Here is a 27397-nt window from a genome sequence, read left to right on the forward strand (position 1 = left end):
TTGCTGCTTGCCTCTGTACACCATGGAAACAAGGGGACTTCAGACTAAAGCTGTGTGCAGCTGACGTCACCAGGAATTCATTCTATTGTCTTGACAACCAGAGTGTTAATGAACTTATGTGCCACTTGCCTTTTTTAGTTTTCCCAGGACTTGTGAAAACTCCAGCAGTATTGAGTGTTGAAGCAATGTGAAAAATAGTGTCCTGAAGATGTTCTGTGGTGTGTTCCCTTAGAAGACTTGTGTCCTCAGATAACATGGGGGGGAGTTAATGAGAATAAGTTTGTTTCATACACAGCAGTGTTGACCTTTTGTCATGTGGGAACGTGTTGTGATGAGAAACAAAATCTTGGTCATGCTCTCTCTTGCAGTTTGGTAAACAAAAGTGAATTAGAAACTCTGCGTAGAACTATATATATATATATATATATATATATATATAGATCTAGATAGATCTAGATAGATCTAGATAGATAGATCTAGATAGATAGATCTATCTATCTATCTCTCTCATTTGTCATACTTACTTTTTATGTAAAGCTGAAAACACGCAACACTTTTTGTGGCACTCCTATCGGAGCTGTCACTGTTTGCACTAAGTGTATACTTATGAATTCAATATTCATTTTAATTAAACTTGCATTATGGAATTTTCCGTTAACAGTCGAGTAGATGATTACTTGGAGTGTGGTCGCCTGTGGAGACAAATCCACGGAGAATTGTAAGCCAACCTTAATACATGCCCAAGCTTAGTTATTATTGTTGTTATTATTATTATTTTTGTACAGCCTGCAACTTTGCTGCCTGTGGTTCATTCTTGGTTGTGTTATCCACTTGCTTTTTAAGATGTATCCCTGTAACCTGGCCATCAACTACTGAGGAATAAAATGATTAAATGGTGGACATAGTGGTGCATTTCGCAGCTACTTCACGTGTCAGTAGTAGGAATGAATGCTGGACTAACCGGTGATCACGTGGTGGTGCTATGTGTAAATATAATACTGTTTGTTATCATGTTTGGCACAGAAGCTTTATAAGGGCGACTGTGGCTCAGGGGGTTGGGAATCGGATCTGTAACCGGAAGGTCGCCGGTTCAATCCCTGGGCTCTCTGTCCTGGTCGTTGTGTCCCTGGGCAAGACACTTTACCCTACTTGCCTACTGGTGTTGGCCAGAGGGGCCGATGGCGCGATATGGCAGCCTCGCTTCTGTCAGTCTGCCCCAGGGCAGCTGTGGCTACAACTGTAGCTTGCCTAATGTGAGAGTGAATGAATAGTGGTATTGTAAAGCGCTTTGGGTGCCTTGAAAAGCGCTATATAAATCCAATCCATTATTATTATTAAGGGCAAGTCTTTGTTACAACTTTTTTTGTTGCCTCCTGCTAGTTAAATAGTTCAGTCTTCTAACCGCACTAGGTAATTTTCCTCATTACCTTAATGAAGACTTTAAAATCTCTTCCTTTTTGAGCTTTCAAATTTGTATATACATTAATTAAGTTTTTTTGCTACGAAGGAATCACATTTAACATGACGTGCATAACAGGAAGTGCTTGCATTATGAATACAATGCACAGCGGGTACATTGCCTATTCTGGACATTTCTGTCCAGTTTGGAGTGTTTTTTATGCAAATCTTAACACATCTTAATTTACCTTCTCCTTACTGTTTGCGTCAGTAACAACCAGACCAGTGTGTGCAAGTTTAAAAACATTGAGATGTTAAAATAAAATCTAACTTGGGTTGAACTGGGAACATGGAGATCTTAGTGCCTTAGTACTATTACATATCTATCTATTCTTTGTTTCTAGCACAGATTCCATGCCTGGACGGTGTCATTTAGCTGAGTATAAGATTGAACGTTTCAATCTTTAGACTGTCACAGAATACAAAGATAGGAACAGAGAAGCAGTGAATGATTTCTTGATGAAAAGATTTTATGATCCCACAGATCTTTGGATTTTCCGCTTACATTGCTGCATCTTCTTACCTGTGAAAACCTGCCTCAGTCACATGCCCTAATATCATGGCCAACTACTCACAACCATGGCAGTTGTCATGGTAACCTACAAATGTCACAATCAATTGCTCACTGGGTCAAGGTTTCAGTCCGCGCAGCAGCATTTTACCAATCACCTCCTCTGAAGCGTGACTCCTAAGCGCTGGTCCTCATTGCCTGGCTGGACTCTTTTGTTTTCTCCTTTATTAAACTCTGAACCTCAACTGTAGCTGACAGCCTCTGCTCAGATTCCCACTGAGGTGTTTTGTCAAGTTTTAGCCTTATTAGATTTGTTATATTTCTGTTGATGTTATGAGTTTCATGTGGCCAAAGCCAGTTTTAACTTTGCAGCTCATTTGTCAGAGTACAAAGCACCAGGACTCTTGTTTTTATGCACACATTTTGGGGTTTTTTTGTTTTGTTTTTTTCCTTCTGTTTCCATTTTATTAAACCATCTTTTCTCTTCCTTTTTCTCTTCTAATTGTACCATTCAGTTTGTGTCTGAAATAGTGTCTTTGTCAAATAGTCTGGGTGCCAATTTTGAACAAAGCAAACTTCTACTGAAAACAAAAGTAGCAAATGCTGACAAGCTCCTTTGTCCATTTCATATTAATAGCTGTTATAAAGACTGTAGATCCATGACATGTGATTCTTCATTCCTAGTTCCTATTTTTTTTCCAATTATTCCCCAAACATTTTTTATAACTATTCAGAAACATCCATTCTTGCGCATTTCTTGCTGCAGGATAATCACTATATAAAAACCTATGTTTTTTATAATCAAATTCAAATAACACAATAAAGACTGTTAAGTTCAATACACATCTATCTAAAACAAACACATAATTAGTTTAACTTTAACATCATGAATCAACTTGAATCACATATCTATCTACAGTTAAACTGGAAAAAGACACTTTTTTTTGGTTTTACCTCTGTACACCAACAAACTGTATTTTAAATCAAATAGTCAAGATGTGATTGAAGTGCAAACTTTCAGCTTTAATTCAAGAGGTTTTTACAAGAATTTGACTTTAAATGTTCATATAGACACTTTTTTTTTTACATAGTTCCCCATTTTCAGAGGCACAGAAATAATTGGACAGTTAACTGAACAGCAATTTCATGGTGAGGTCTGTTCCCTTGTTATTTTATGATACGTGAAGCAGACTTTCAGTCAACTTCAGATAAAATATTGACAAATTTTCACTGTAATTTTAAATATGGGGCCTGAAGAGATGTCAGCGCCAGTGGGAGAGGCCGTCGTTAGGCTGAAAGAATTAAATAAATCTATCAAAGAGACAGCAAAAGGAGGAGGAGAAGAAGGAAAACGCTAGCTAGATCAGCAACACCAAAACCCTTAAAGACCATGGAACTCATCTAATGTGCATGATGACAGAATTATTTCCATAGTTTTGAAAAACAACTTCACATCTGACCAAGTCAAGGACACTCTTTGAGTGTCAGGCATGCCATTGTTTAAGTTTACAGTCAAGAAATGCCTAGGGATGGAAACACAACAAGGTGCACATCACTGATTACACCCAAGAATAACAAAGCTACAATAGACTTGAATAGACAGGATATTTGTGAAGGGCACAGGGCTATATTATCTGCTCTCATCTGGCCAAATGCTGTAAAAATGAGCGGACTGAGTTTCACAATACAAATGCATAATGACCCAAAGTCTTAGGCAGAATCAAACAAGGAGTTTCTCAATGAAAACAAATGGGATATTCTTCAATAGTCAAATCAATCACCTCAGCAGCAGCCCATGCTTTCACTGGCTGTTTTAAGTTACTGGCGGAGTAACTTAAAAGATGAAACACTGTATTTGGTGATGTCCATGGATTCATGCATTTACTCACTTTCATCTAAATGTTATAAACAATCGTTATGTTTAAAATTATAATATTTTCAGGGGTTAGGATGGGCCTTAATGACCTAGAACAGTGTTCCTGCACCTTCAGGTAATGAGCAATTAAATCTGATAGGCACACTCATACATATTACCATCAAATGACTTAGTTTTCCTGTGCTGCAGCCTGGCATTGCTCTCAGTGACAGCATGGAGATATTGGCTCAGTAATAAGAAAATAATGACATTACATTTAGGACTGAAAGATAAAATAGCAAAAGGACATGTAGGATTAATCAGTGAACAATATCAGTAACTAATAAAAAACATAAAATCTTTGAAACTTTCACTTAATCATTTTATTATTATAGCTGCAACTGTTTCCAATTCAATATCCATCAACATAGCTTTTTTTCCCCCCAACTGTGACCTTCAGTTGGATAAGTGGAAGAAGATGGATGACAGGATGGATGGATGGATTGTACAAGGTGTTCATTAGTCATAATCTTTTTTATGGTATTCTGATTGAATGTTGGGATGATTGAAGCATTTCCTGTGAGAGAACCTGACATGCCGCCCATATACCTAATGAAGTTTGGATAGACTGAATCATTGTAATAAATATTCTAGCATTAAGTGAGACAGTGTGTGGGTGTTCTATTTAATTGCTTTTGCGAACTGATACATGTCAAAATTACGTAACAGATAGAAATCAGCCAACACACAGTTTGACACACAAAAAGCTGCAGTCCTCATTTTCCAGCCTTGGCTCCTCTTTGTCTAGATATTTGCTAATTGTGAAGCATTCAGGCTGAGCTGCTTATGTGCAGCTTTGCATATAGGAGAAGAAAAGACAGAGACGGAGGGAGAGAGACACGGGAGAGTTCATTTATTTATTTTATTCCAGCCTGAAGTGCAAATAATGTACATCAGTATGTAAACACTGAGTCATGTTTAAAAGTATAATGCATGTAATGTATATTATACATTTTGTATGAATTAGTCAACCTCACTTAATCAACATAGGGAATATCCATTCATTTTAAATCCTATAATTTTTCTCTTTTTTAAAGTAACTATAATAGTGATGGTAATAAAATATATTATCTTTTGTCTTTAAAGAAACAAAAATTCCCAGTGCTAGGCCTGGACAGCTTAAAGCCAACCTTTATTAGACTGAAGGAAACCCTGGCATATCTTCAAAGACCCTTTATCTAAAACACTTTTTGATTTTGCATTTGTGTGGTTTTGTCTGACTATTTTAGTACCTTGAACTGCCCCCCCTCTCCTAAATGCCTTCCAGGATAGAATATTTGAAAATGTGCTCAGCTGTTAACTTGCTCCGTGATGACTAGCTCTTCACTCTGCCTTCCAGAGTGATCGACTCTGATGGATGTTGGACTTCATATCATAAAAACCACCTATTTTCTAGTATAACACTACAACTGGATGATAACGGCTGATGCAGATGCTTATTTCTGTTTCCATGGTGAGACCGTAATGCCATTTTGCTATGTTCTTTTTTCTGATGACATTGAAAAATTGTGAATCGTTTTCTGCAGCTGGATCCTACATTTTCCCAGCCAGTATTCGCACCACCTTGATGACTGACTCTCTTTCTCTGGTATAGACTGTTTTCATAAGCCAGGCGACCTTTGAAAACTGAACTTTATTTATACGAAATGTGTGGATCTTCTTTAATTTCTGTGTGACTTCTTAATAAGTCAGTCTGTATAATGAATGTTTTTGGGGTTTTTTTTATGCTGCTAAAGCCTTTCCTTTATTAGTGCTTTATACAGCAGTGAGCGAGGAGATTTCCAGGAGGATAGTATAACAGACCATAAATCCGAAAGTAAGATTTGATTGAGTTATAGTGTTGTTTATCAGAATTTATCCAAATCAAATCACAGTGAGTGCATTATGATTAAAGCTTGTTTTTGTAAAGTTTGTTCATTGTGAAATTTAAAAGGCATAATAATAATTTGAGTGCTCACAAAATGATTTGACATGTTCAGCTTCACTTTTCACTCCAGTGGAGCAACAAACATTATTGAGCTTATATACAGATAAGAAGGGGATACAGGTGGGATATATATAATGTCTGTAATTTTCCATCCATCTTTTCCAATGAACCCCTCCTCACTGATGACAGTTGACAGACTTTCTAATTCAAAGTGTGAATCCATAGAAAAAAAGGTGGCAGCGGTATAACATGATAGTAGTGATGTAGTTTTAGTAATACCAGATAAACGATCGCATGCATATGAACTTGACTGATAACCCATTCTTAGTCCATATAGTTTAATGTTATGTCATCCCAGCTCCAGGTCTTCTGGGAAAGCTTTCCACAAGGTTTAGGAGTGTGTTTATGTCAATTTTTGACCATTTTCCCAGAAGCACATTTGTGAGGTCAGACACTGATGTTGGATGAGAATGCCTGACTTGCAGTCTCCCCTCTAATTCATGCCAAAGGTGTTCTATCATGTGGTCAGGACTCTGTGCAGGCCAGTCAAGTTCTTCTACACCAAACTCACTCACCCATGTCTTTATGGACCTGTCATATCGGAACAGGAAGGGGCCCAAACTGTTCCCACAGTTCCCAGGTAGAAGAATGAAATTGTCTAAAATATCTTGGTGTGCTGAAGGATTTAGCGTTTTTGCTGGAACTCCTGAAAAATAACCTCATACCATAACCCCTGATTCTCCAGACTTTAAACTTGGCACCATGCGGTCATACGTGTCCACTGCGCTAAAGTCCGTTGGTGGTGTGCTTCACACCACCGCAACGATCCACAGCAATGCTATGGATTGTGCTTGGTGATGTAAGGCTTGGATGCAGCTCCAAGGCCATGGAAACCCTTTCCATGAAGCTCTTTACTCACTGCTCTAGAGCTAAACTGAAAACAGCATAAAGTTTGGAAGTGTGTAGAGATTGACTCTGTTGAAAGTTCGTGACCTCTGATTGTGGAATATTTAGCAGTGAGGAAAACTCATGACTTGACCTGCTGCACAGGTGGCATCCTATCATGGCACTGCTTTTCCACCATATAACCAGAACAGTAATTTCCATCCACTGTTTGCTCCTCTTGTCATATGTAGTGCAACTTGTGAGCACTGTGTTGAGTCATTTGTTTACATTTCAAATCAACAGCAGTTAGTGTCTCCTCCTTCACAACCTGGTTGTACTCAATGGGTATGCATTGAAATATAGTTTTATCCACCTTCAGCGGAAACAGCTTTCTTGCATTTTTAGCAAAGAATTTCACATTATTGGAGGCTGTTTAAGTAGCTCCCTTTTTATCTCTTTTAGACACTTGCTCTCGGACATGCCCGAGCTCGTTTCATTGTTTTACACACTAGGGAATGTAAATACATGGCATTGCTATAGCAATGATATCCCAGTATGACATTTTCATATCGAATAAAACATTAGACCAGTACCAGTGTGGACAGTGCGATGTGACACAGCTCCAATGCAGACTTTTGACCTACTTTTTTGGAAAACAGCAGGATGTAGTGAAGGAGAGTGAAGGTCAAGTGGAAAAACTAACACTGACAGTGTCAGTCCCATTTACCTCACTGGTTAGATGAAATGTAGTGACCTATTCACCACCTAACAGACTTGTGCTCTGTAAGCAAATGGAAAATTAGTGCTGTGGTATTTTGTTCTTTTTCTTACACTTATTTTACACTCACTTTGGAAATTGATGCTCCATATATGTCCTATAATAATGTCAGAATTTTCTCAGAAATTTTCTGCAAACACTTAAAATGTCAAATTATAGCTACAATTAATTTCAGCTACTGTTAAAAATTTAAACTGGGAATATTTTCATTAATGGCGACTCATATTAATCTGACCAGCTGCCACAGGTCCTGCCATTACCACAGTAAATATTGCTGCCTAAAGTTGTATTTTTTATAAAAAACATTAAAGTGTTATACTAAACAACAAAGGGGATGGAAAAAAACTAGATATGGAGTCTGTGTTCACTGATGTTAAAGGTCTAAAATGTCTGCTGTTAAAACTGTGTGTGTTTCAGCATAGACAAATGGACATCAGAAGGGTCATTTTAGTGACTGTGAATGTGACATATTTGTTGATGCCAGATAAGCAGGAGTATTTCAGTAATTGCTGGGATGTTCCTGTGCAAAATCTCAAAGATTTACATAGGAATGGTTTAAACTACATAACTGATTGTGCCACTCTTTGCACAACAGCTGCAGTCACTCATTTATCATAACTGGCAATGAGTCTTTCACATGAATTTTGTCCCACTCTTCTTTTACAGAGTTGTTAATTCAGCCACATTGAAGGGTTTTTGATCATGAAGTTTGTGTTCAAGGTCATACCAAAGCATCTGAGTAAGATTTAAGTCCAGGTTTTTTGAGGCCACTTCATTGGCCATTGGTGTTTCATGGTGCATAAATGTGCTTGAGCTTCAGAGGACAAATTGATGGCTGGACATCCTCCTTCAGGATTTCCTTGTTGAGAGCAGAATTCATGGTTCCATCATGTACAGCAAGACCTTGAAGCAGCAAAGCAGCTCCAGACGATCACATTACTGTCACCATGTTTGACTGTTCTTTTTATGAAATGCTGTGTTTTCCACCAGATAATCCAGATATTTTTTGGTAAATGTGAGATAAGCCTTTGCGTTCTTTTTGGTCAGCAGTGACATTTTCCCCCAGTCTCTCTCTTATTGTTGAATCATGAACACTGACCTTAACTGAGGCAAGTGAGGCCTGCAGTTCTTTAGATGTTGTTCTGGGTACTTGTGTGACCTCCTGAATGAGTCGTTGATGCACTCTGGGAGTAATTTTAGTAGGCCGGTCACTCCTGGGAAGGTTCACCACTGTTCCAAGTTTGCTCCTTTTGTAGATAGTGGTTCTCAATTTCAACACTGAATTGTGTATTTACAGGTTATCTTATTCTAATATTAAAATTTGTTTGATGATCTGAAACATTTAAGTGTGACAAATATGCAAAAATAAAATAGAAATCAGGCACTGTATGCATGCACTTTATGTTGTTTATAAAGTGATTGTTTGAGACAAGCTTTAGCAGAGTGAAGAGGAGAGTGAAAGTGGGTGTCTCATGCCAAAAGCACGAGAGTAGGGTTGTTTGTGAGACTAGCTTTAGCAGAGTGAGGAGGAGAGTGAAAGTGGGTGTCTCATGCCAAAAGCATGAGAGTAGGCAACAGTTTTCTGCTCTGCTTTTACTGTTTAGGGCATCATCCAAAGAAATCATGTTTGTGCGTTGTTCAGCTCACTAACAAAGATGTGGGAGAGACATATGCACAGTTGTAATCTTGTGCGTGCCCAACTGTTCTTGTCTAACTGTTCAGACTTGTACAGTATCTAAATTGACTACTTGTACACAATGTTTCTGATGCATAAATGTTACTAGATCATTGTGTATTTTGCCTTAAAGTGATCATGGTGTGCATTTAGATATGAAGCTAGCATGTTCAGATGCTGGATCAGAGTGCATGTCTGAAAGATGCTTATATGGGTTTAATTAAATGACTAATTTAAATAAAATCCATCATTTGTGATTGAATTTCTCACCTACCTTAAATTAAATAAACTGGAAACAAAACACATTTTGCTTACTTGGAAAAATAAGCAACATTTTGCCAGCTAAAATCCAAGCACACATCTGCGATTTTTCTCCTCTAACTACCCACTAATGGTCTAAAAGTCTCATGATCAAATGGGGTTTTACATAAATGGCTGTCTTGGCTTGTCCATCCGCAAGAACACATTTGGTGGAATAAATTCCTGTAACTACCCCTAAATTCAAAATGAGGCATTAAAATATATTTTATCTTTTGCAGGAAGGAAAAAAATGAAAAGATGGAAATTTGAAAAGATGAAAAACACTTCATATAGAGTAAAACAAACAATTAATATAGGGTAAAAAGCAAAAAGATTAGAGGGGATTTGTTTCACTGTGTTCTTTAGTCTCATGAGTCTATGATCCACTCGTGGCTACAGTGCTGAAACGTGGAACACTGACTTTTGCATCTAACCTTGTTCATATCCTTAGAGTTCCTTATTTACAAGGGCGGATAATCTGATTAACACCAAAGGCCAAAATCAAACAATGCTGTTTATATTTGTCACAGGAAGCTGATGATGAGTTTTATTCACCTGCTTTATTATCTACTAGAAGTCGAATTTCATGGAGGCCCACAGAAGTCCAAATGCAGTGTTATATCCCACAAGGCCATTTCTAAATCGTTTATCCTTCAGTTGCCCATGTTGATTAACAGAGCATGACGTTTTTGTAAGCAAAATAATACACTAGGTCCCAAAGCACAATTAGACACAACAACAAGTTTATTTCAAGACACAGTTGTTCAACTGCAGACTGAATGATGAAGAGAGAAGAGTATAAGAAATATCTCAAGATCTGAGTTCTTTAACAAACACAAATGAAACTCTGTAGTCAGCTGGTGATGACAAAATTAGAAATGCAGTCACTGAAACACTAATTGAAGGTTGTTAAAACAGTGTAGATGATAGTAATTATTGTAGCAGAATATAAAGGATTTTTCCTGCTGCTTTTTCAGGGTAACGAACTAATGAAACTTAAATTACGTGAATTAGCCTTAATTTTAAGGCAACTGTGAGTTTGTGGTGTACTAGTTGCATTGGTGAACTTGTAAGATACTCTTTCATCTCATGTTATTAGCAGGTGAAAGGTCACTTTCATTCTCATATTGTTGACAAATGCTCTAATAATGCAACATCCTTCCTCAGGATTCTGGAGTGTGGACGTTAACAGGTTCTGTAGCCGAGTCTTGAACATGTCCCTGGTGGGTTTTTTTGTTTTTTTTCCTTATGTAGGTCAGATAGTGGGTCAATGACTTTCGGTGCTTCATAATATTGGAAAGGATGCAATTTGTCAGCAACTAAGATACCATCAAACATCTGTGCAGTTCTTCTGATAGGAAATTTTAGCCATTGTGTACAAATGTAGTTTTTGAATTGTAGCTGGACTAACTGTTGTGAAGAAGTAAACTCCAATACACTCAGACTATTAATGGCTTTGTAATGAGTTGTGTCAATGTTATATGATGACCCTCTATGCCACCTCCACAGTAATGCAATAACGTAACCTCTAACTTCCTTCTTTTACTGTGGAACTTTTGCAGTACAGCTAATTACATTGGGAACGTTTAAAATTGGACTTAGAGACCACATCTCAAAGGCATAAAATTATTTCTTGTTAAAACCCAGGACACTGCAGTCCCTTAAGTCTGCATATATGTGCTCCATTAGCCATGTAATTGGGCAACAGATCTTCTAGTTATAGGGGTACTCTTCTATTAGTGGGACAAACCACTGTTTTTATTGCTGTAAGTCAAACCAACAGGAGGCAATAAATAGATTCAAATTCATTAATAGAGATGAAAGATAGAATCACAGTAATTTTTTTGTTATATTTACGTTCATATAAAAAAATGAATACAACCTTCTGATAAGGCACCTTGAATAATATGTTTTTGTTTTTTTTTTAATTTATCTGTCATGATTAGTTAAAAGCGCCTTGTAGCAACACCTTTCAGGCCACCAGGTTGTGAAGTTCAGCTCCCTGCAGTTTTAGTATGGAGTCTGCTACATGTCTACGGTGAGAAGTGTTTTTAAGATATTAATAAATATCATGTTCCACTTTGATTATCTTGTATCTGGTTTTAAATGTTAGTATGTGATTAATAAAGCATATGGAGTTTCTCCATTTGTAATTACTCATTATATGAACAGAAATCTGAAGCTGAAACAGGAAGCTCCAACCCGGAGGGCGGTGCACTGTTGGACGGACCAATCGGAGTCTGCGCTGCGGGACTGTTTTGATCACGGGAAATGTTTCACGTGGCCGCCAGAGACATTGATGAATACACAGACTCAGTCTGTGGATTTATCAGGAAATGCGTGGAAGATGTCGTCCCATCCAGAACAGTCAAATCCTTCCCAAATCAAAAACCCTGGATTAACGGAGATGTTCGCGCGGCACTGGCGGCACGGAACACCGCCTTTGCCTCCGCGAACACATCGGACTACAAACACGCACATTACCAACTCCGGAAGACGATCAAAGCAGCCAAACGTGAGTACAGGGACAGGGTGGAGCAACAGTTTGACAACCCTCGGAGTATGTGGCAGGGACTAAACACGATCACAGACTTTAGAGGGAAAACCAGCACACCGCAGACCACGGCCTCTCTGTGTGAGGATCTAAACGTATTCTACGCTAGATTCGACACAGCGAACACCATGAGACCGGACAGTGTGCGCACCGCGGATGACGTCAGTGCGCACACTGTGTCTGAGGAGGATGTGCGGAAGTGCTTCAGGAAGGTGAACGCACGCAAAGCTACTGGTCCGGACGGGATTCCCGGCCGCGTCCTCAGGTCATGCGCGGCTCAGCTGGCTGGAGTGTTCACGCACATCTTCAACCTTTCCCTCTCTCTGTCTGTAGTCCCAGCCTGCTTCAAAATGGCCACCATCGTCCCTGTACCCAAATCCTCCACCATCTCCTCATTGAACGACTGGCGACCTGTAGCCCTGACCCCCATCGTAAGCAAATGCTTCGAGAAGCTGGTCAGGGACTTCATCTGCTCTGCACTACCCGACTCACTGGACCCTCTACAGTTTGCATACCGCCACAACAGGTCCACTGATGATGCCATAGCCCTGACACTACACACTGCCCTGTCACACCTGGAGAAGAGAGACACGTATGTGAGGATGCTGTTTGTAGATTACAGCTCAGCATTCAATACCATCGTTCCCTCGAAGCTGGACAGGAAACTGCAGGATCTAGGACTGAGCAGCTCCCTCTGCAGCTGGATCCTTAGCTTCCTGTCTGACAGACGCCAGGTGGTCAGACTGGGCAGCATCACCTCATCCCCCATCACACTGAACACTGGTGCTCCACAGGGGTGTGTACTGAGCCCTCTCCTATACTCACTCTACACCTACGACTGCACAGCCACTAACAGCTCCAACATCATTGTGAAGTTTGCGGACGACACTACAGTGGTGAGTCTTATCACCAACGGTGATGAGACAGCTTACAGGGAGGAGGTCAGCGCCCTGACCCACTGGTGTCAAGACAACCATCTCACCCTCAACGTCGCAAAGACAAAGGAGTTGATAGTGGACTTCCGGAGGTGCAGAGAAGTACACACCCCCATCACCATCAACGGCGCTGCTGTGGAGAGAGTGAGCAGCTTCCGGTTCCTTGGCGTACACCTGGCTGAGGATCTTACGTGGTCAGTACACACAAACAAAACAGTGAAGAAGGCGCAGCAGCGCCTCTTCTTTCTCAGGAGACTGAAAAGATTCGGCATGAGCCCCCGCATCCTCAGGACCTTCTATCACTGTGCCATTGAGAGCATCCTCACTGGATGCATCACCACCTGGTATGGCAACAGCACCGCCTACAACCGCAAAGCTCTCCAGCGAGTAGTGCGGTGCTCTGAACGGATAATTGGAGGTGAGCTTCCCTCCCTCCAAGACATCTACAGGAAGCGGTGCCTGAGGAAAGCGGGGAGGATCATCAAGGACTCCAGTCACCCCAGCCATAAACTGTTCAGACTGCTTCCATCAGGAAGGAGGTTCTGCAGCATCCGGTCCCGTACCAGCAGACTGAGAGACAGCTTCTTCCATCAGGCCATCAGACTGCTGAACACGTCATAGACACCTCAGCTTCACTACTGGAACTTCAACATTATGCACTCCATACTGTACAGTAATGCCACTTGTTTTGCACATATTCAACTCTGTATATTTTATATATTTTATTATTATTATTATTATTATTATTTTTTTTTTTTTTTATTTTTTTTTTAACTATTTAATTTGTAAAAATGTGCATACACACACACACCACACACACACACACACGTAGGAAAATATTTAGTATACACATCCAGAAATGCATACACTATTATATATTGTACATATATTTATTAGTTTCAGGTTGGCCATTCTTGTATTTTGCTCGTTTGTGTTGTTGTGTTTGCACATCTCTGTTGCTTGTGGGGCTCGCACACAAGAATTTCACTCGCATGTGCTGTGCCAGTGTGCCTGCACATGTAATGTGACAATAAAAAGTGATTTGATTTGATTTGATTTGATTTTGATTTGAAATCTAGTTTTAAGTGTTCGCAAGCTCTTTTGAAAGACCCTTGAAGATCTGCTGGAATGGGATGTAAGCAATGTTTTATAAATTTATAACTGTTTTGTTTTATAATGTTTTATCCATGGTTCTTAAAGAAACCAATTTAAAATTGGGCCTGCAAAAGCAGAATTGTTCTGACAAAAGACAAAAAATGAAGCAGAATGCCCGAGAACTCACTAATGGACCTACAGTGGTTCATAAAGCATGATGGCTGCTACTGTAAATATTTCTCAGCTTTCCAAATGAGCAGTTCTCTTAGTGAAAAGCTTTACCTAATGAGTTAAATTCACATTGATGCACTTAACGAACTCACAGAACTGCGGCGTTGCAGAATAACTGTGCTGGAGAACAGCCAGAGTTATTGATTGTGGTGAAGTGTTGGTGGACCTGAGCGGGGTTGAGCTGCAACATTCACACTGCCTGAATTTGAGAGGCTGTTTAGTTGGTTAACACTGGCACCCCAGAGCCCTTCTCTTACAGCGTTAGTCCTGCTGATAACAAAATTAAGCAACCTGTAAATTTCTGCCAAATACAAAATAATTAACTTTTTGTTGTTTCATTTCATTTATACTGTGTTGATCATTTGGAAATTACTTTAAAAAGTTGTAGTTGTGGGCCAGCTTGCTGGTGAGGTGGTTACCACTGTTGCCTCAGAGCAAGAAGATCCTGGCTGTTAATTCTTCCATGTCCTCCTGAGTTAATGAATACATCACATGACCCCTTATGAGGCTTGGTCAGCAGCTTGCTGCCATGTTTATATGATGACATGAATGAATTTAACATAGCTCCTGGCTGCCTGTCAACTTACACTCACTGGCCACCTCATTAGGTACACATTGTAGATACTGGGTTGGACGCCTTTTTGCCTTTAGAACTGCGTTTATTAATGTTTATGGTACAGAAAATGGTGCAGGAAACATTCCTCAGTCCAACTTTATAACATCACACAGTTGCTCCTTTGTTGGGTGCATATGCATTATGTGAATTCAGGCTGTAGTGTTTAAAGCAGGGGTCGGCAACCCTGGGCACGCGTGCCACAGCTGGCACACAAAGGGTTAACTGATGGCACAATGGTGATTTTTAGTTTTTATGGGCTGATGTTTTTTGGGGTTTTTTTGTTTTGTTTTTTTGCTTCTTTGTTGTTGTTTTTTGTAGCGGTATAAACAATAAGAGGTGGTGGATTGGCCAGATGCTGGCCGATGTATAAAATAAAGGTGGATGAAGGAAAGGGGAGGCAGGAGGAAGAGAGACCAGAGGCGATTGTCAGGTGAACTGAACTTCAGGTAAGAAGTTATGAACTGCAGTCTATCTGGGTCAGATATAAACCAAGTTTAGGTGGAGTTTATTTTTGTTGTCAGTTGCAATAACTAGTAATAGCAATAACTAGCTAGCATGACGGAGTTACTATACAGCTGGGTGCTATGATGTTACTGATAGTGAACTTTATTTTATTCATAAGGTTAGTTAGTAGAGTTTCCAACCGTCCCGTAAAAAGACAGAATCGTCCCGTATTCAGAGAAAATATTACGTGTTTCGTATTGAGGTGAAAAGGAACAGTTTGTCCCGGACTTTAGCTACAATGAAAAAGACACAAAGCTGGAGTTATTCTGTCGTTACGCTGCACAGCTGCCTCTTCTTCTCTCATTCTCTCCCCTCCCTTTCCTGTTGCTACTTCAATCATGAAACTGATCGATGATCAGCTGATCGGCTTTTCCCTCTTGTTTATTTATCGTCCACCGGAAAGAGGAAACCAGCGGATGTCGCGCTAAACAACAGCAGCGCGTTTAAGCTTGATCAGCTGTTGTTAGAATTTATTTAATATTAATTTCTAGTATCATCTGATGTTTGCTGGAGCCACAGCTGTAAAGCTGCTGGTCATGATATCGGTTTGGATATGTGGTGAGAGGGAAACATGAAGATGAAACCAGGAGATGTCCTTACTGAATCATCAGAGCTGAACAGGTGATGGAGAAACAGGTTTACCTTTTAGGTGACATGAATGAGTTGAAGGGAAGTTATGAACTGTTTCTGAGAGACAAACAACACCAGGATCCTTTTTTATGTAGCTGACAGCTGGTAACTGAGCAGGGGTGGGTCTAGCAAAGTGTTGCCAGGGGGTCATGTAGGGCATTAACAGGGAAAGGGGGGCACAAGGAAATACCTTTCTTTCTTATTCTCATTTAAAATGTCTCGCTTTTAATAAATGATTATCTGAATCTTACAACCAAAGTTTTTATCTCATGTAAAATAGAAATCATACATATACCAACAAGACAGTGTACATCACTGTCGCAACAGCGTATGTTTTCATTCAAAGGCTTTATGGCTTTTCCTATAATACCTGGTGGGCCGGTCTCTAGTCAAAATGCCCGGGCCGATTTTTTTGTCCCAGTCCAGCCCCGGGCACGACACGCAGTGAATTAATCTGAGAAGGTGCATTAAAAAATAAGCGGTGCACATCACAAATTAGCTCGCATAGACACATTAGTTAACACATTAGTTGTGCCGCTTCTTAATGACGGTATCTTAGCTAACAACCCCAACTATCAGATTCAACTTGTAATTGGCTAAAAATAACTTACCGGTGAGAGGGACGTTGCTAGCTGGCAGTTTTTTCAAGCAATGTTGAAATTTCCACTTCAAAAGCTTCAGGAGCTCTCCGCTCAGCGCAGCATCAGCACCACGTAAATACATGGATACATCCAAAGACTCGAGACAGAATTCACAATGTGTTTTCTGGATTTTCAGGTGTATGGACCAATGTTTTCTTTTCTGATCAAACCAGAAAGCTTTCATGAGCAGCTGGATTTGTCTTGCATTAACTGGCTGGACACAGAGGACATCGAAATGCAGCTGATTGAAGTGAAAACCTCGACTTGAAGTTTGCAGAACTACGAACGAGCTGGAATTCACAGCTGTGCGTGTTCATGGAGCTTGCATTTTCAACTGCTGGACATCACTACCTGACAAGGTTAACTGTCTTCAGAACATTTCAGGGACATTATTTACAGTATTTGGCTCTACATATCTGTGTGAGCAGATTTTCTCTCACGAGTTCTCAGGTAACCGTCTGAATGCTGGACACTCGGAGACGTGTGTGTCTGAGTGGGAGACCAGAGATCACATTAACATCCCTGTATTAACAAACATGCCATATTGGCCCAGTTTATTTTTCTTATCATTGTTGTGATGAGACCATAAATAGCATTTGTATTTTCTGTGTTACAGTTCATTTGCTGTTATGGAGTTTTTGTTATGGATAAAAAGTGTCTTTTTTTTTTTGTTTCAGAATAGCTGATAACTATTTGCTGATAGCTGCCAAATATAAAATAAAATATTTTATATTTGTATTTGTATATATGTTTATATTTGTATATATTATATTTGTATATAATATATACAAATATAATTCTATAAAGTTATTCTATATAGTGTGTAACTGTTGATATAGAGTGTTATTAAACCAGGGGATGTTTTGTCAATCTTCCCAAGTTTTACCGAGCTCATGTGAAACTCAGTTTTCTGTACTTGCCTGACAAGAGTGGCACTCTGTGTGATCTTCTGGTTCTGTAGCTCATCTGCTTCAAGATTTGGCGTATTATGTGTTTTAAGAGCTTTTCTGCATACCTTGGTAAGTGGTTATTTGAGTTATTATTGCCTTCTTACCAGCTTGGAGCAGTCTTGTCATTCTCCTTTGACCTCTATCATAAGCAAGGCATTTCCACCCAGAGTACTGCTACACCCTGGATGTTTTCTCTTTTCAGACCAAGCACTATAAACCCTGCAGATGGAGGTGTGGGAAGATCCCAGTAGATCAGCAGTATCTGATCACCAGCAACCATGTCACATTCAAAGTCACTTAAATTCGCTTTCTTCTCACTTTTGATACTCACTTTGATCTCCAGCAGGTCATCTTGAACTTGCCTACATGATTAAAAGTTGCTGCCACGTGGTTTGCTGATCAGAAATCTGCCTTAACTGGCAGTGGAACATGTATAGCTAAGGATGTAGCTAATGAGTGTGTTCTTCACTACCATACTGTGCAAATATGTTTAAGGGACTGTTAAAATTCCAGCTGAGCAAAAGTACAGAGATAGCATCAGCAAATACATGAAAGCATTAAGTCAAACACCTATTCACCACAAATACAATGTAAAAAATAATGTACTACAGATACTGTATGTACTAAACATCTTAATCAAAGGATTTGGCTAAAGAGGTTTCAAGTTATCATTCTTGATGCACAATTTTAACATTTGTTGAATTATTTATTTAATTGTTTTTCCTTCTAGTGGCAAATGAAGAAGACAGCTCAGCAAGACCTCAGGCCAGTTTTGCACGTAAGTATCACCATTGTTATACTTCATTGTTATTCAACTCATCACATTTCCATCCATCCAAGTTTTTGAGATATTTAAAGAGTTCTGACCAACTCAATAAAATGAATATAAGAAAGTGCTGAAAGTCTGTTTTGAAATATTTGCAACCATACTTCATATTTCTTTGTTATTGTTATGACAATAGATTTTTATAGGAAGTCTTTTCTGCAGAGATAATTTAGAGACAGTTTGGCCTGACCAGAAAGTTAAAGGGTTAAAAAGTGTTTTGTAAATAATAGAGACTTAAACTGAAGATATGTAATAATATGTTAGAATATATTTGCAGTATGGATTTCCTCATGCAAATGTATGGATGTAGGAGTGGTTAATTAACTGAAAAACCTATAACTGAGCAAAAAAGTTGCCTCCTCTCCTCTTAAGTGAGCGCACTGGCACTAATGACAATCATCCACATGAGGGCAGTATTACAGAGGCGCTGAAATCTGTCACTCCCTTTCAGTGAAACGTACTCCTGCAGCCAATGCTTCAATATCTTTTGTGAAACAACACCTTGAAACAAATTAACGGTTTATTCACTGTATGAAATGACTGTGACACCAGCAGGCTTTTGTTTTATTTAGGCTCAAAGTCCCAGAGTGCTTTGTGGAATGCCATCACTGCAGGGATGGGGATCAAAGGCAAAGAGCAGAAGCCCCCCCTGAATGACCCACGGAGTCCTGAAGAGATTCTGGCCGATGATCTTCCTCCAGCAGATGAACCAGATGCCACAGAGAAAACTGCCATCAGGTTTGCTGCTGTCAGAAATATCCCAGTAATGATGCCAGAACAAGTAATGCTCATTATATGTTAATTATCATGAAATGCATCCTGCGTGGTGCTACAGTGGGACATCAGCAGCCATGTTCATCTTATTATCTTACAATGTGGCAGCGTGCACCATCAGGCATTGCTCTGTATTTTGTATTTGTTTTCTGTTTTTGGATCAGAATGAACTTGAGCAGGCGATATTTAAAGTTGAACCTCTTCAGGTTTGTTTTTTTTTGTTAATGAAGAAGATAATCTCCTGTCTGACATTTAGCTGATGCACACACATACGCATGCACACTCACATTTACTCTGTTAATTGCTATTTAAGGCTGCTGACCTCGAGGGACTTGGGCGTGATTGATTCCACCTTGATAACAAGGACTTCAAACTACCATTAACATAATTTGTTGTCACTTTTAGAATATTGCTTGTCTTTTAACACCTGATTCCAATTAACCTTGATGGCCCTGGAGACGGCAATATGTCTCAGTTGGCAACAAGTAAGCATTTGTCAGAGGATACTAAAAGTGCACTTTAGTACTTGATAACAAGATTTTAATAGTACAGAAAATAGACAGGGAGTTATGGCCAGATGATTTTCACTAGTTTTCCCAATATTTTGGTTTAGCAAGTCCTCACAGAAATCACAATTTTACAATTTATCGGGTGCTCAGTTTGTGACTTCTCAAATCCCATCCAAGTGTTGTTTTCGGGTTTTCCTTCGTTTCCAGTCTGCAGTAACAAATGCTTCCTCTCCAGCTCTTCTCTATGTTATCTCAAATTACAGTGTCGTTGTTCTCTGCCAGTCTCCCCTGGAACACAGATCCCTTTTCCAGAGTAGGGTGGTGACAAGGAGAAAGTGATTTTCCACTTGACTGGACATAGGCTAGTCCTTTAGTTAAAACCTATAGCTCAGATTAAAAAAGAAAACACTGGGGCAGCTGAAAGCACTCCTACCTTCCATAGAGGAAACAGTTCATTTGTCATTTAGCCATAGCTTTAGCCTCAATCAGAGTGCGGGAACAATTGCCAAGCATGAGGCTGTTCATCCTTGGCTGAAGATGAACAGTTTGCCTATGTTTTTCAAGAACTGGCAAGGGAATGATTCTTTTCAATAGCGCTAACAGTTTAAAACAAATAAAATATGCTAGGAATTACTCCAGTCTTTTTTTTGTTTTTTTTTTTTTACTAAAATGTGTTGGCTGGTGAAATAGTGATAGCAGGTGGTGAATGTTAGCTGTGGAAAAGGGCAATGTTATGCTTACAATGATTTATACTGTTCAATGATTACCTTTGTCCTGATCCTACTGAAAGTCAGGGGACGTCTTCGGCCATGTCAGCTGTGGTTAATACAGGCCAAAACTGCAGGGAGTCACAGGGATATACATCTTAATGACAACTAGCCAGATTATGGCACAGGGTGATTAAATGACACTGGAACTAGCAGTAATCCATGGAATGATGTAACTACAGTGTCACCTCCGAGGCCGGTTCTGGCCGATATCCTCCGGGTGATGATAATTAGATTTATTGGAGAATAGAGCAAGATCACATGATGTTTAGCAGGAAGGATTGGAGAGCCTTAAAACATATTGACTGTCATAAACTGGACTTAGTTGAATATAATTTAATTGTTTTCTAGTCAATCCCGCAGTTACTTGATTACCTGATTTTCTTTTTCAATCTGAAAGGTCGCCTGGTGCTTACGTGGCTGCTGTTGCAACTGGTTTAGGATTGCAGTTTACACACAAACACACACACACACACAAACTGGGAGGACTAAAACACAATATTGAGCTATTAGTATATAAACACACGGTGACTCATCTGCTCGGCTGGTGCCACGCTGTTTCTTCTGTTCATTATGGAAACCATATTCTGTTAAAGCACTGGCTACCAATTGAATAGATAGCAGTTTGCATTCATGCAGAGGGGGAAACCTGTGATTTTTATGCAGAATCAAATTGTTTTGTCTTTTTTTTTTTTTTGGATCCTGCAGAATTTGCCATGTCAGAAGATGATAGATTGCCATTGCATTCATTTTCCTAATTGCTGGAACTTGATATATGCAACACAAACACGATATTAGTGTGCAAGAGTTTCTGAACCATCATTTTGATCAGCACTTACTCTCTATCTGAATCAATCGTTTCTTTAATTGATTGACTTTTTTTTCTTTTCAAAATTACTGCTTTGAAAGCCAAATCTTTGAAGAGGTATGATACAAAAAAGCCATTAGGATTAGTTTGTTATCGTCCCATAGGAGGAAGAGTGAAAGATTTTGGGAAGAGGTTGTTATTCATTAGCTAGAATTGCCTTTTTATTAGAAACTAATTTCCATTATATTCCAATCTTATTACACTAATGGTCCTTTGAGATTTAGTGCTAGATTTATAACTGTGCTTTTTTTTCTGAACCCCTTTTTTTGACAGTCCTTATGGATAGGTAGTGACTGATAGGAATGCACTAAAAATTCATGTCAAGTCTATGTTTCACCAAATGAAGGCATTTTCAAAAACAGCAGAAAAAAAAGATAAATAGAGGGTAGTGAAAACGATTACAAGGGTGGCTAGATGCTTACCAAATGATGAGAAAAACAGACTCAGCACAGACAAACATTCAATAAATGTACACATGCAGCCAAAACCTGGACAGGCACTCTTTTGAGGTCCTCAGTTGGATTTGGCAACTGCTTAATTGGATGCTGTTCGCTGCTGTGAACATTGCACAGCTGATTAAGGTGGCTGTCTTCATCGTGCCATCCAACAGTTTCTGAGGCTGACCCTTCCACTGGCTGCAGCCGCAGATTCGCAGCCCCCCGCTGACATCTTCCCCGCAGCAACAAGCTCCATCACTAGCCTTACTAGCGGGTTAATGAGGGTCTGCTGGGAAAAGTCACTGCTGCGTAGCACATATTTCTTGATATTATACAGCTTGATATGGAGTATAGTTTTATGTGTAGCAGGGAGAAAAGTCAAACTTTAAAATATGCAGAACGCAGTGTCGTCCAAAGTCTGAATCTTTACTGTCTACAGCCGTTTTCTTTCTTCTTACATATAGATCAGTAGATGCATTAGGGTGACTTGCAGGAGTAGTCATAATGTATTATTTTTAGAAAATTCAAATGTTAATGGGATAGAAAGATACTGCATTTTACTTTAGGACGAAATAGGTGTATAAATCCCCAAAATAAAGTTAACCAAGTTTTTTAAATTATTTGCTTTTGCACAATAAGGGTAAAAATGTGTGTCTGCATTGCCATCCACTGTAGTAATTAAATAAAATGACATTTGAAAGTAGACTAAAAATTCCACAGAGACAATTTCTATGATTCTGCCCATTCCCTTAGCTCATTCCCTTTAACCTCACTCAGTAATAGTGTCTTCTCTCTGCTTGCATAACAGCTTTTAAATACACTGTGCATTATAATCACCCATTACATGAGTACTCCTCTCTTTAGCATAAATGTAGCATAAATTTCCAGCAGCATTTGTCACTTTAAGCTGTTATTTACAGTAAGTGCAACATTTCCTTAGCTTTATCCCTGTGCAGTAAATCACCATCTATCATAGACTTTTTAAGGGAATATTAGAGGCATAACAACAGAGGTGTGATGGGGGAAAGAACCACAAATATCGACAAGATTGCCTGCCCTCATAAAAACTTTAAAACTTTAATTTAAATTATTTTTAAAGTATTAATTTGGATTTTATTATATAGTAACCATCATTTTACCCCTGTCTGACAATAATATTATCCACCATAAGTTTCTTTCACTGCTTGAGGTTTATGGAAGCTATTTTAATTTTTAGATAAATACCAAAATGCTTTACATGACAACTAGAAAAAAACCCATTAATAGAATTGTTTCAGAGACATTTCATGGTACATAATAAATAAGAGATAATAATTTTTAAAGACTGACATTCATAAAATTATAGTGTTGTGCAAAAGTCCCACATTTCTCTATATTTTGCTTCAAAGGAGCCAGAATCCAAGATTCTTCCAAGGTTTCTTTTGGACATTTTTCTGCTGTTTAATTTATTTTCAGTCCAGTCTTTGCACTTCACCATTTTTTAGAATATCTTGGTTTGTTAGATCACTTAATGTTGCTCTATGAATGGACTGGCCTCCCTAGAGCCTGAACATCCCACTGTTAAGTAGTGGAGTAGCAATAAGCAAAACATGTTTAAATTGAATGAGTTTAAGTAATACTTTTTGTGTTTTTGAAAATGACTGAAATTACCTAAAAATAGTCAATAGTATTTTTAGTACAAGATCTGCACTTGTAAGCTACATTTAGCTCTCTGAGAGGTTAAACAGTCTGTATTTAGTTTGTAGTTGTCTCTCAAACAGATTAATGCCCTGTTAACCCCTCCTGTTACCATAGTTATCTACAACTAATGAGCTTACACAACCTCCGGTTCTCTGTCTGTTCAGTGTGGATGGCAAATAAATAAGGGCTACTGAGGACAAGCTGAGAATTTAGCAAGTCACCGTAACAGAATTTCTGATGTGAAATTTTTAAAATGGAAGTTTCCAGACACTTTCAAATCCTCTTGTAAACACCTTAAATAATATGTATGTGTAACAAAAAATGTTAATTACTATTATGCAATTTACCACTGAAGGCTATTGTTATGCAGAGTATCAAGAGAGAGAGGTTCAAGAGTCATCCTCTGGGACCATGAATAGCTGTACAAAAAAGGCCCAAAGAGTGAATAGAATGACACGACAGCAGAAAAGTTTTTTGCCCCAGTTAGATCCTTTAGAGGGGCACAAAACCCCCCAGATTAAGCTGCCGTAATCAGCTGGACTTTTTCAACCATACATACGGAAGTGAAGGCTTGTCCTTGTGTAAACTGCTTTTACATTATGCGAGCTTGACCACATTAATCCTTAACCCTGGGTTTCTCTTCAGATGTTCCATCACCTCTGACTTATCTGAATCAGTCGTGGGGATGGAGAAATAGCAAATTTCTTGTCTGAAGTAATTCTCAACCGCCATCATTTTGCAAATAAATATAGCTTTACAGCTGGGTGCCCTCAATTTCTCCCACCCATCTCTGTATCTACAGTACTTCCAATACAAAACCAGAAATGAAGCAGTGATGCGTAATCATATTTTGTGATTCATGATCTCTACTAAAACGTGGTCATTACTGCAAAGGCGCCTGCTATTTTGATGCATAGATATCCTTATCGACTCTCCCAGAAATTTAAATGAGATTTGAATTTTTCATGTACCGCCAAATGGCCAGAGCTGTTAATGTCTTGATTTCGATGTGTGAGCTTTAAGAAGACTCAAGCACTCTGACAAGGAAGCTGTAGCAGAGTGTAATATTCAGCAGATCCTTGCAAATAATTCATTTTTGTAAAACAGGATTAATTGGAATTCCTTTTTTTGGCGAACAGCTTTTGTAATTGTAATTATCAGGGACTTTCAGTATTTAGTTTCATTATGTGAAGGACCATCATCGCTTTTTTGCTTTTGTTGGTTCATCATATTTGTTTTACCCTGTTACACTCGACACATTTTGCTTGTTATGTGTGTTTGTGCATCTTTGCTCACCCTGTTAAATATTCTCAATTTTATAGTCAAATTCGTTGGCAACAGTGGCACAGAGGATGACTCAGCAGCAAGCAAAAGAATTCCCAATACTTCATCACATACTCATCGTTGTTGTATCGCGTTCTCCTGCAATTCAGTGGCACAAACACGGCACATTACTACAGTGCTTTTTTGCTGGAAGGTGTTTCATTCATCAGGTGGCAATGTAATTAAAGTGTTGTCTGAGATTCTTTTGGTGCAAAGGCTGGAGGCTACTTAACCAGGCTGCATTCTTTATCATAGCATTTCATAAATCACTGAGCGTTTTTCTAGTCAGTGTGAGTTGCTATAAATATTTTCTCCTTAAACCTCTAGTAACGGTAAAACAATTTGTCAATAATTAACCAAAGCTACAACGAGTTGTCAGGTAATTAAATGTGACTGAGCGATCCAAAGATAGTTTATGCCAAAGGGGGGTTTATTGTTATAAACATCTCTCGGAGATAATTAAAGATGATTCAATGCTTTCTTGTTTACTTCCCATGCCTACATTTATTGCTAGTGCTTGAAACAGTCTGTCGTTTATGTTCTAAGATCAGGTTTGGGTCTGCCGTATGTCTAACCTTAAACAAATGTTGTAGGTAGCCTATCCATCAAATTGTGGGCACCCTTGACATGAATTAGTTTGTACGATATGGCATCTAACTGTGTCTGAAGGAGAAAGTGTTTTAGCAGCTCTGAACAGCCACATTTCAAGGTACCCTGAAAGGCTGGAAAGTACTTTCGACCTGTTTCCTCAATCATATTCATATTGTTGGACTTTTTTATGTATAAAACTGAGAGTAATTACAGGAGACTAATTTGCCAAATGACTGTGTGAGAAAAGGCTGCACATCTTGCCCTTCACTGCATAAAGTGGATGTTGATTCTGAGATTTTATTGCATTATTGAAAAGGTGTAGGGGGTTGAATGTTCAGACACCTTAACCATGGTTTGATTGCTATCAGTACAATATTTCCAGCAGTTTCCATGTACAGCTATCATGGAATGCTATAATAATAGTAATGATAGCTGTAATTCTTACCCAAATTGTCCACAATTGTCAAAATTGTTCTACTGAGTGTGTTTTAAATGGAAATTTGACCCTTAGCAAGGGTCCACACATTTTCTGATTTTCACAAGCTTCTCACCAAGAATCACAGATTTATTTGCCTTCTCGGCAACACACTTGATTCTTGGGTGCAGTGACTGCTGCACAGTTTAAATTGACCAGCTCCTTGAAATCATCGTTTTTGATGGAATCTTTGTGTTCCCGGTGCAGTATGACACCGCACATACAGACTACACGGTGCATACGATCCCTGGGGTGCAAATCTGTGAACCAGAAGCAGTCACTAGTGAAGTTGTCATTGTAGTTTCTGCTCAGGTTAACCTGCCATCTCTGAATGTGGCTTGATATCTCCTGGGGGCAGCATACCCTCACAGACAGGTAGAAGAATTGTTACAAAGAATGGTATGAAGAAAGGCAGCCAGGAAAGGAAAGAATCTGAAAGGAAAGGAAAAAACAGATGCATAAACGCACCTTTAAAGAGGACATCAGCAGGTTCGTGGCACTCAGGCAAACCTCTTTTCTGTCCTCATGGAGGACGCATCTCACCAGATGAAAGAAAGAGCCCCTTTGAGGTGGCGCCCCGGCATTATCCCTACATCCTGCATCAAGTAATTGAAAGACCTTAGAGTATGGTAAGGGGCTCAGGGGAGCAGATAAGGGGGGTGAGTCATCCTAGCAATCTTCCAGTTGGACTTGGAAAAGGATAAATAAACGAAACCTAAGAAAATAACTAATATGCTTCACTAGTTGTTAAGCAAGCACAAAAAGTTTAGTATGCTTGTATAGAATATATTTCCAGCACACAATGCACCATGCACGATGCAGGTTTAAAATAGACTATCCAGCACTGAGGACTTACTACTTTGTAGGTAATTACAGACAAAGCTTTTTATTTTATACGAGGATACCACACTATATATGCAAGTCTGTGTAGAACGATGGGTATGAGTCTTATAAAGTTGTGACAGTATTATACTTATTGCTGGCTTGGCTGACATTTCTGCCCACAAGAGCTTGGCAGAGAGCACTGCGGTGTTTAGATACTGTAGAGTGTTTTTGTTAGAGAAAGCAAGGAAAATAAACAAAGGGAATAATATTCCATGTTTTAAATTGCTCCATTTTTAGGGGGCTGAATGTGGGGCGGTCCTGAATGTGCTCGATGGATCAAAGTAATCTCTGTCAAATCAGTGTCAGCACACTCTCTGCATGCTATTTAATCCCTCTTGGCATGGCATCTAATATGTTGCACTGAACATGCATTATCTACATTTCAGCTGTCATAAAGCTGCCACATTTTTAGTGAATGAGTTAAATGTTGAGCGACTGCATTTGTAAATTAGATGCTTAAAAAAAGATAATGCTGTGTCACTGTTTTGACATTTCAAAAGAAAATGTCCTCTTGCAAGTATTTTTCTTTTTTTTTAAACCAGCAAATTCTACACAGGAATTCACCGCACTTGCGCTTTCGTCTTCTCCTAAAGGCTTTTTTCCTTTTCCTCATGTCTGTCCCCACTCATTTTTCTTCCTCACTCCCTCCAGTTTTCC

General features: G+C 39.1%; 1 protein-coding gene across 9 annotated transcripts in view; it reads left to right on the forward strand.

The window, feature by feature from the left end:
- pde1cb (phosphodiesterase 1C, calmodulin-dependent b) overlaps positions 1-27397 on the forward strand; it is a 120538-nt gene that overhangs the window by 15279 nt on the left and 77862 nt on the right. For 6 of the 9 annotated variants that reach the window (XM_082512253.1, XM_082512256.1, XM_082512254.1 and 3 more), the window contains 2 exons: positions 18336-18383; positions 19004-19169. In XM_082512253.1, the coding sequence (XP_082368379.1) occupies positions 18336-18383; positions 19004-19169 (214 nt within the window). Of the gene's footprint in view, positions 1-18335; positions 18384-19003; positions 19170-27397 lie in introns of those variants that run through there. The other 3 variants (XM_082512258.1, XM_082512260.1, XM_082512259.1) reach the window with 1 other exon arrangement.

Source organism: Aulonocara stuartgranti (genome assembly GCF_965226115.1).
Source record: "Aulonocara stuartgranti genome assembly, chromosome: 18".
NCBI lineage: Eukaryota > Metazoa > Chordata > Actinopteri > Cichliformes > Cichlidae > Aulonocara > Aulonocara stuartgranti.